We start from the raw sequence: 6,527 nt of genomic DNA, 5'->3' as shown, positions 1-6,527 counted from the left end.
GGTGTTACACCACGTGGGAAGGACTCAGGGCAGTCAGCCACAAAGCTGCTGGTGATGACGGTGGAGGCTTGTGTCTTCACTCTGCAGCCCTAACACCCAGGCTGGGTTCGCTGGGCTCCATCCTGGGGGTGCAGACCCTGGGAGTGATGCCAGTGGGAGCCCCCTGCCCCTCCCCTTCCTCAAAAGCCCAGGGGTCAAAGAGTGTGGACTCAGAGGCCTGGGGGCATATGTTTATTTAGCAGACAAGGTGGGGCTCCATCAGCGGGGTGGCCTGGGGAGCAGCTGGGTGGGTGGCACGGTGGGGAGCATCTCCCAGCTCCCTCAATGGTGTCCGGGCTGGTGAGGCAGCTGGCAGCACCCTGGACAGAGGTGGATATGAGGGTGATGGGTGGGGGGATGGGAGGCACCTGAGATGGGGACAGCAGAATAAAGATAGCAGCAGTGCTGGTGGCAGGGGGAAGAACAAAGGCAGGCCCAAGACCCCCAGCCCACTGCACCCTGGCCTCCCACAAGCCCCCTCCCAGCTGCCCAGACACACTCACTGTGCACTCAGCCATCGATACACTGGTCTGTTGGGGAGAAAGTCCATCAGAACAGGCAGCTCTGTGTGTGTGTGTGTGTGTGTGTGTGATCCCTGACTGCCAGGTCCTCTGCACTGTCCCTGGGCAGCCCCTGCCCCACCTGGCCCAGCTGCAGAAGATGTGGGGGTTCCTTTCAGGGATGGGGCAACAGAGGGGCAGATGGCGGGGCAGGGGATATGGGAGAAAGGCCTGGGGAGGGAGAGCCCTGAATGAGGCCCAGCTCCCAGGCTGCTCGGGCACCCAGGTCTCCCGCCTGTTTACTAGTCCAGGCAGCCTCTCAGTCTGGAGGAGGCCAGTGGCTCTCTGAATGGCCTGACTGGAGCCTCCTGCCCAAGCCAGGCTCCCTGGAGTCAAGGACAGCTCCCAAGTCAGTAGTGAGCAAGTCCCCAGGGGAGGGAGGACAGCCAGGACAGCAAAACCCAGGGTGATGAGGCCTGGGAGGGTGGGGGAAGATGGCCCAGAACAAGGGGGCCTGGGAGGGTGGCCGGAGGTGTCAGGCCAGTGAGACTGAGAAATGGATACTCCGGCCTGGGCCTGAAATCCTCATCTGGGCAGACCCTGGCTAAACTGCCAGGAAAGAGCACTTGGGGCCCGGGTCCCTGGGAGTCCCATAGACCCTGGGGTGGGGCACAGTCTTCCTGGACCCAGAGTGGCTTCCAAGGAGCTCCTGGACCGTCCACTGCTCCAGCGACTGAAGCTGAGGACTGAGTCTCTCCTCTCCCTCCTCCCTGGCAGGGAAGCATCCCGCCTGAACAGTTCCCATGTCCCCGTCCCCTCATCCAGACTGGCCATTACCAATTGGGACAGAGAAGACGATGTGGTTTTCAGGGAGGCCCAGAGATTTGGAGAAGCGGATGAAGTTCTCCTTTAGTTCCGAAGTCAGCTCCTTGGTTCTCCCTGTGACCAAGATGGCCAGTGAGTGGCCGGTAGACACCACATAAATATCGTTGAATGAGCGGATGAGGCCTCAGATCCCTTCCTCATGGAGGGTCTATGGAATGACCTCTTCCTGCAGGTGGGGACCGGCCTCCCCTCCAGCTAAGTGTGATCAGGAGCCAGTCCCCGAGGGGATGGGAGAGGACCCACCGTAGAGGGTGATCTTGAAGTACTCCTTGTTTTGAGAAACTTTCTTGAAGAACACCATGGCATACTGTTTGTAGTTGGTGCTCACCACTCGAACGACGTAACTCGTTAATCCAGGGTGATCTGCAGGCATGGATGGTGAGGGGTCAGCCCTGCCCTGGATGGGAGGAGGGAGCTGCCCCCTCCCTCCCCAGCCCATCAGCTCGGGCTTCTCCCCATACAACACATCCGTGTAGAGGGGCAGGAAGGTCTGTGCCCCCGCCCAGCTCCCCAGAGCCCCAGCTCAGTGCCCCACCTCACTCAGGACTCACTCTGAATGTTGCCCAGTGTGAACTCGCCAGGCTGGGAACCTGGAACAAAAGTTCTGATCCAGTAGTCACACTTCTCTTTCCTTGGGAGGGAGAGATGGGTGGGTGAGAGGGGAGACAACCCAGGCTTGGGCCTCCTGTGCCGGACAAGGTGGGGCCAGGGCAGCAGCAGGGTTCTGATGCTCTCAGTCCGGCCCAACCTGTGATGGCTCATCCCCAACTACCTGGAGGGGCCCTACCCCACCCAGCTGAGATGGGCCTGGGCCTTCCCCCTGAGCTGATCCCAGGCTGTCCGTCCCGGTCTGCTGCCTGGGGCCCCTGGACCCTGCTCAGACCCTCCAGCACCCCATGTCCTTTCCTTTGGCTGCCTCCCTGGGTGGTTTTCCCCCACACACACAGCAACCCTGCATTTCTCCCCTGCGCTCAGCTTGCTGCTTCTCTTCCTATACCCTCTCCTGGGGATCCACCTTGGTACTTCCAGTCTGCTCCACGCCAACTGTTCCTCTACCTCTCGGGTTAAACCTGACCTCATCCTTGAGTCCTCCCACTTCCCATCCCCTGACACCCCAGGGCTGAGCTCCCCAACCTGTCTGTATTCTGCTCCTTGCTCCACAAATGCCCTAATCCCAATCCACTCAGCTGCCAGTCAGAAACCCACTGGGGAGGCCGGGTGTGGTGGCTCACGCCTGTAATCCCAGCACTTTGGGAGACCGAGGCAGGCGGATCACCTGAGGTCGGGAGTTCAAGACCAGCCTGGCCAACATGGAGAAACCCTGTCTCTACTAAAAATACAAAATTAGCCAGGCATAGTGGCACAGGCTTATAATCCCAGCTACTAGGGAGGCTGAGGCAGGAGAATCACTTGAGGTGGAGGTTGTGGTGAGCCGAGACCGTCCATTGCACTCCAGCCTGGGCAACAAGAGTGAAACTCCGTCTCAAAAAAAAAAAAAAAAAAAAAAAAACAAACCCACTGGGAACGGCTGATCCCTGGCTCCCTGCCCCTTCACCCTGCACCTGTTCTCTCCCACCTGTGATGGCCCTGCTTCACTTTCGCTGGTCTCCCGACCTCCCAAGCTGCACCCCACCAAGTCTCCCCACCCTGCAGCCAACTCTAAGCCACTCTGCAGCAGATCCGCCGGGGCAGGGCCTGAGGACTGTGCTACGTTGTGGCTGCCTGCCCCGCCAGGCTGCTCAGCAGCTCTGCTCAGGGCGACCCTGTGATGGCTTGCTCCTTCCTGAAGCCGGGCTCTTTCTGACTCTGGCCCCTGCCGGGAACACCCCTCACTTCCTTTTGAAGCAGGTTGGCTCTTTTAAGACCACCTTCCTGGAAGCCCTCCATGAAGGCCCTGGGTGGGGTTCCAGGCTGGATCCGGTGTCCCCTCCTCCCACTCCCGGCACCCCTCCTCTCTCCGTCTTGTTTTCTAATGACTGTGCGTGTCCATCCCTACCACTGTCTGTGTGTCTGCGCTATAAACGTTGCCCTAAGGAACGCAGGAAGGATGAACACAGATGAATTCCGGGCAGAACAGTGAGGTGAACGACAGGATCCCTCAGCTTTGGCCATCCCTTGCCTGTGATATCAGTCTGCCTCTCACACCCCTAGGAGATGTCAGCCCTCACCTGAACAGGATGGAGGTGACGTTGTAGCTCTTGTCTTCTTTCAGCTCATAGATGGTGGCATACATCTTTAGCGGGGCTTCGTCTTTTCTGCCAACTGCATTCCCTGACAGGCCTACCACATACCACTTCCCCTGGAACTGCAGGGGACTGATGATAGGCACAGCCCAGGAATGGCCCTAGGAGCCACCCCTCCAGCTCTGTCCCTGTGGCACCTCTGAGCAGCCCAGCCTGGAACCACGAGCCCCTCTAGCTGGGCAGCAGGGCCCAGGCTGGACCTGCACTGGTGAAGGGGCAGGAGCAGGAGGCCATCAGCCTAGAAGGGAGGCCTGGGGGAAGAGGCGGTTCTGAGTCTGGCAGGGAGGAGGGTGATCTCCTTACAGGAGGAGGCACATGGCTGGTGGGCCTTCCTGAGCCTCAGTTTCCTCATTTGTGCGGGGGGGACTAAAAGTGTTCCCACCTTCCTTGGACAATGGGGGTTATGGGAGAGGGGACGTGGACCTGGGGAAGTCTGTTCAGGCTGGGATGGGGGTGGGGATGGGGGGAAGGGGCATGGTTTCCATCAGGGACCCTGGTGGCACAGAGTGAGCTGAAACCTGGACCCTGAACTCCTGGCGTCCTGGAAACCTGGAGTCCTGCCCAATGCTCCTCCTGAGTCTCTTCACCTCTCCTCCCCTCTGCTCCCACTCTTCCCCGGGCCCCGCCTGCAGGTGCCCCTCTTGGCCCCTTACCTGGTTGTCCTGGAAGTTCTGCTGCAGAGGGACCTTGCTCAGAGGTGGGGCCGGGATCAGGTCTGAGCTGGAGTCCTGGGCCTGGGCATGCAGGGCCCCCAACAGGGCTAGGCCCAGCCACAGGAGACCTAGGGGCATGATTTCAGGGCTGAGGAAGCAGGCGCTGTGGTGGCTACTGGGCCTGGCAGGAGTGGAGGCGAGTGAGAGGCTCACCTGGGTGGCCCTATTTATGGGCTCTAGCGTGGGCGGATTCATCCTTTGCCAAGACCAGGAAGATGAGGCAATTGCCAGCAACTCATGCGGAAACACTTGGCAAGATTTCTGCCCCTGGTCAGGATTGGGCAAGACAGAGGGATGGGGCGAGTGAGGGACATTCCCGGAGTGCGGCACCTCTGGCAGGGACCACGACTCCCTCTGCGCACTCCTTGTGCCCTTCCGTTCTTCTGATTGCCCTGTGTGTGGGCCGCTGGCCTGTGAGCTGGAAGAACTGTCATCTCTGACTCCCCTGCTCAACTGGAGCCCAGGGTGGGGTATGTACCCTGTGGTCCCCTCCCCATGCCCACAGAAAGGAAAGAATGAATGCCTCCTTCCCACAGGTCACGTGCTGTTTCCTGGTTCTTTTAAGGGCCAGAGAAGGGTGGGGTGGCTGACAGTGGACAAGGAAAAAGAAGGCGTCTGCTCTGAGCTCATGGAGCCCAGAATCATGGCCCTCCCAGGAGCCCCATGCCAGGACCTGCGTGTGCTCCAGAGGCCTCGAGACAGCTCCTTGCCCCATTTGCAGGAGGGGACCCCAGCGGACCCCAGAGACCCCCGCCTCTCCTGTGAGTGCCGTGGGAAGAGGCCCCACACAGGGCACACGGGTTGAGTGCTGAGGCTACAGTCCCTGTCCTGGGTGAGTCGGGCTGATGGCTGGGGGTGTGAAGGCACCACACTGCTGCTCTGGATACTTGTTGCTTTGGGTCATTGAGAGTGCAAGGATCTGGCCTTATTGTTGAGGCCACTGAGACCATTCCTCTGACTCTAATCACAGTCTTTGTCCATTGAACCCAGCAGCCCAGGCCAGGGGTTCCGGAGCCGAGATGGCTGGTCCCAGCCTTGTCCAGTAGGGAAGCAGTTATCTCAATGGGGGCCTGGCTGGCATCCTTGGGAGGCAGTGATGAATTGTACGCCCTGCACAGTGTCCGCAGAGATGGCGCACCCATCTCAGCCACGAGGGCTGAGGCCGTCCTGGATGCTTGACCTGGGGCTGGACTGAGAGTTCGCTGCTTTTAGAGCTTTCAATAGGATTAACGGGGACCTCACTGGCTCTGCCTACGTGCTACTTGGGATCCCCAAGCTGGGCTCCGGGGCAGCGGGGCCTCAGGGAAGGGGCCCTGGGAGTCCTGAGCTGGGGTTAGTCTAGAGAGGCCCCCACTGGATCCCTGCCTCCTCAGGCCCTGTCCTGCCTGCCCGGTTGGGTGATGAAAGGGCAGGAAGCAAAGATGAGCAAAACTGCAGGCGAACGATGTTGCACCAAAGCCTTCCCTCTCTCGAGGTAGCCAGTGGCTACTCTCTCCCTCCGAACCCCCTCTTCCCCTCATGACCCTGTTCCCAGGAACTCCACCTCTGCTACTCTCTTTGACCTTAAAAGTATCCTCAGCCAGGCCGGGTGTGGTGGCTCACGCCTGTAATCCCAGCACTTTGGGAGGCCGAGGCGGGTGGATCACGATGTCAGGAGTTCGAGACCAGTCTGGCCAACATGGTGAAACTCCATCTCTACTAAAAATCCAAAAATTAGCTGGTCGTGGTGGCGGGCACCTGTAATCCCAGCTACCCGGGAGGCTGAGGCAGAAGAATTGCTTGAACCCGGGAGGCGGAGGTTGCAGTGAGCCGAGATCATGCCTTTGCTCTCTAGCCTGGGACAGACGAGATTCTGTCTGAAAAAAAAAAAAAGTATCCTCAGCTGGGCACAGTGGCTCACATTTGTAATCCCAGTACTTTGGGAGACTGAGGCAGGTGGATTACCTGAGGTCAGGTGTTCAAGACCAGCCTGACCAACATGGTGAAACTCCGTCTCTACTAAAAATACAAAAATTATTTGGGTATGGTGGCACATGCCTGTAATCCCAGCTACTTGGGAGGCTGAGGCAGGAGAATTGCTTGAACCTGGGAGGTGGAGGTTGCAGTGAGCTGAGATTGCACAATTGCACTCCAGCCTGGGTGACAGA

General features: G+C 59.3%; 1 protein-coding gene across 2 annotated transcripts; it reads right to left on the bottom strand.

Moving 5' to 3' along the window:
- Positions 1-215: 215 nt before the first annotated feature.
- Positions 216-4,540, bottom strand: LCN2 (lipocalin 2). Of its 2 annotated transcripts, none has more exons than XM_009189096.3 (7): positions 4,321-4,540; positions 3,593-3,729; positions 1,976-2,055; positions 1,668-1,787; positions 1,377-1,478; positions 543-569; positions 216-407 (listed from the first exon to the last, which is right to left on the bottom strand). In XM_009189096.3, exons 1-6 carry the CDS (start codon positions 4,456-4,458, stop codon positions 550-552), a joined length of 597 nt encoding a protein of 198 aa, XP_009187360.2. In that variant the 5' UTR covers positions 4,459-4,540; the 3' UTR covers positions 216-407; positions 543-549. The 2 variants fall into 2 exon arrangements, with proteins under 2 accessions (XP_009187360.2, XP_003911948.2); XM_003911899.4 differs by having other exon boundaries at positions 216-359.
- Between the last annotated feature and the right edge of the window lie 1,987 nt (positions 4,541-6,527).

This window comes from Papio anubis, chromosome 13 (assembly GCF_008728515.1).
Source record: "Papio anubis isolate 15944 chromosome 13, Panubis1.0, whole genome shotgun sequence".
Taxonomy (NCBI): Eukaryota; Metazoa; Chordata; class Mammalia; order Primates; family Cercopithecidae; genus Papio; species Papio anubis.
The sequence above is the reverse complement of the archived record's forward strand: the minus strand, read 5'-3'. Positions and strand labels throughout refer to the sequence as shown.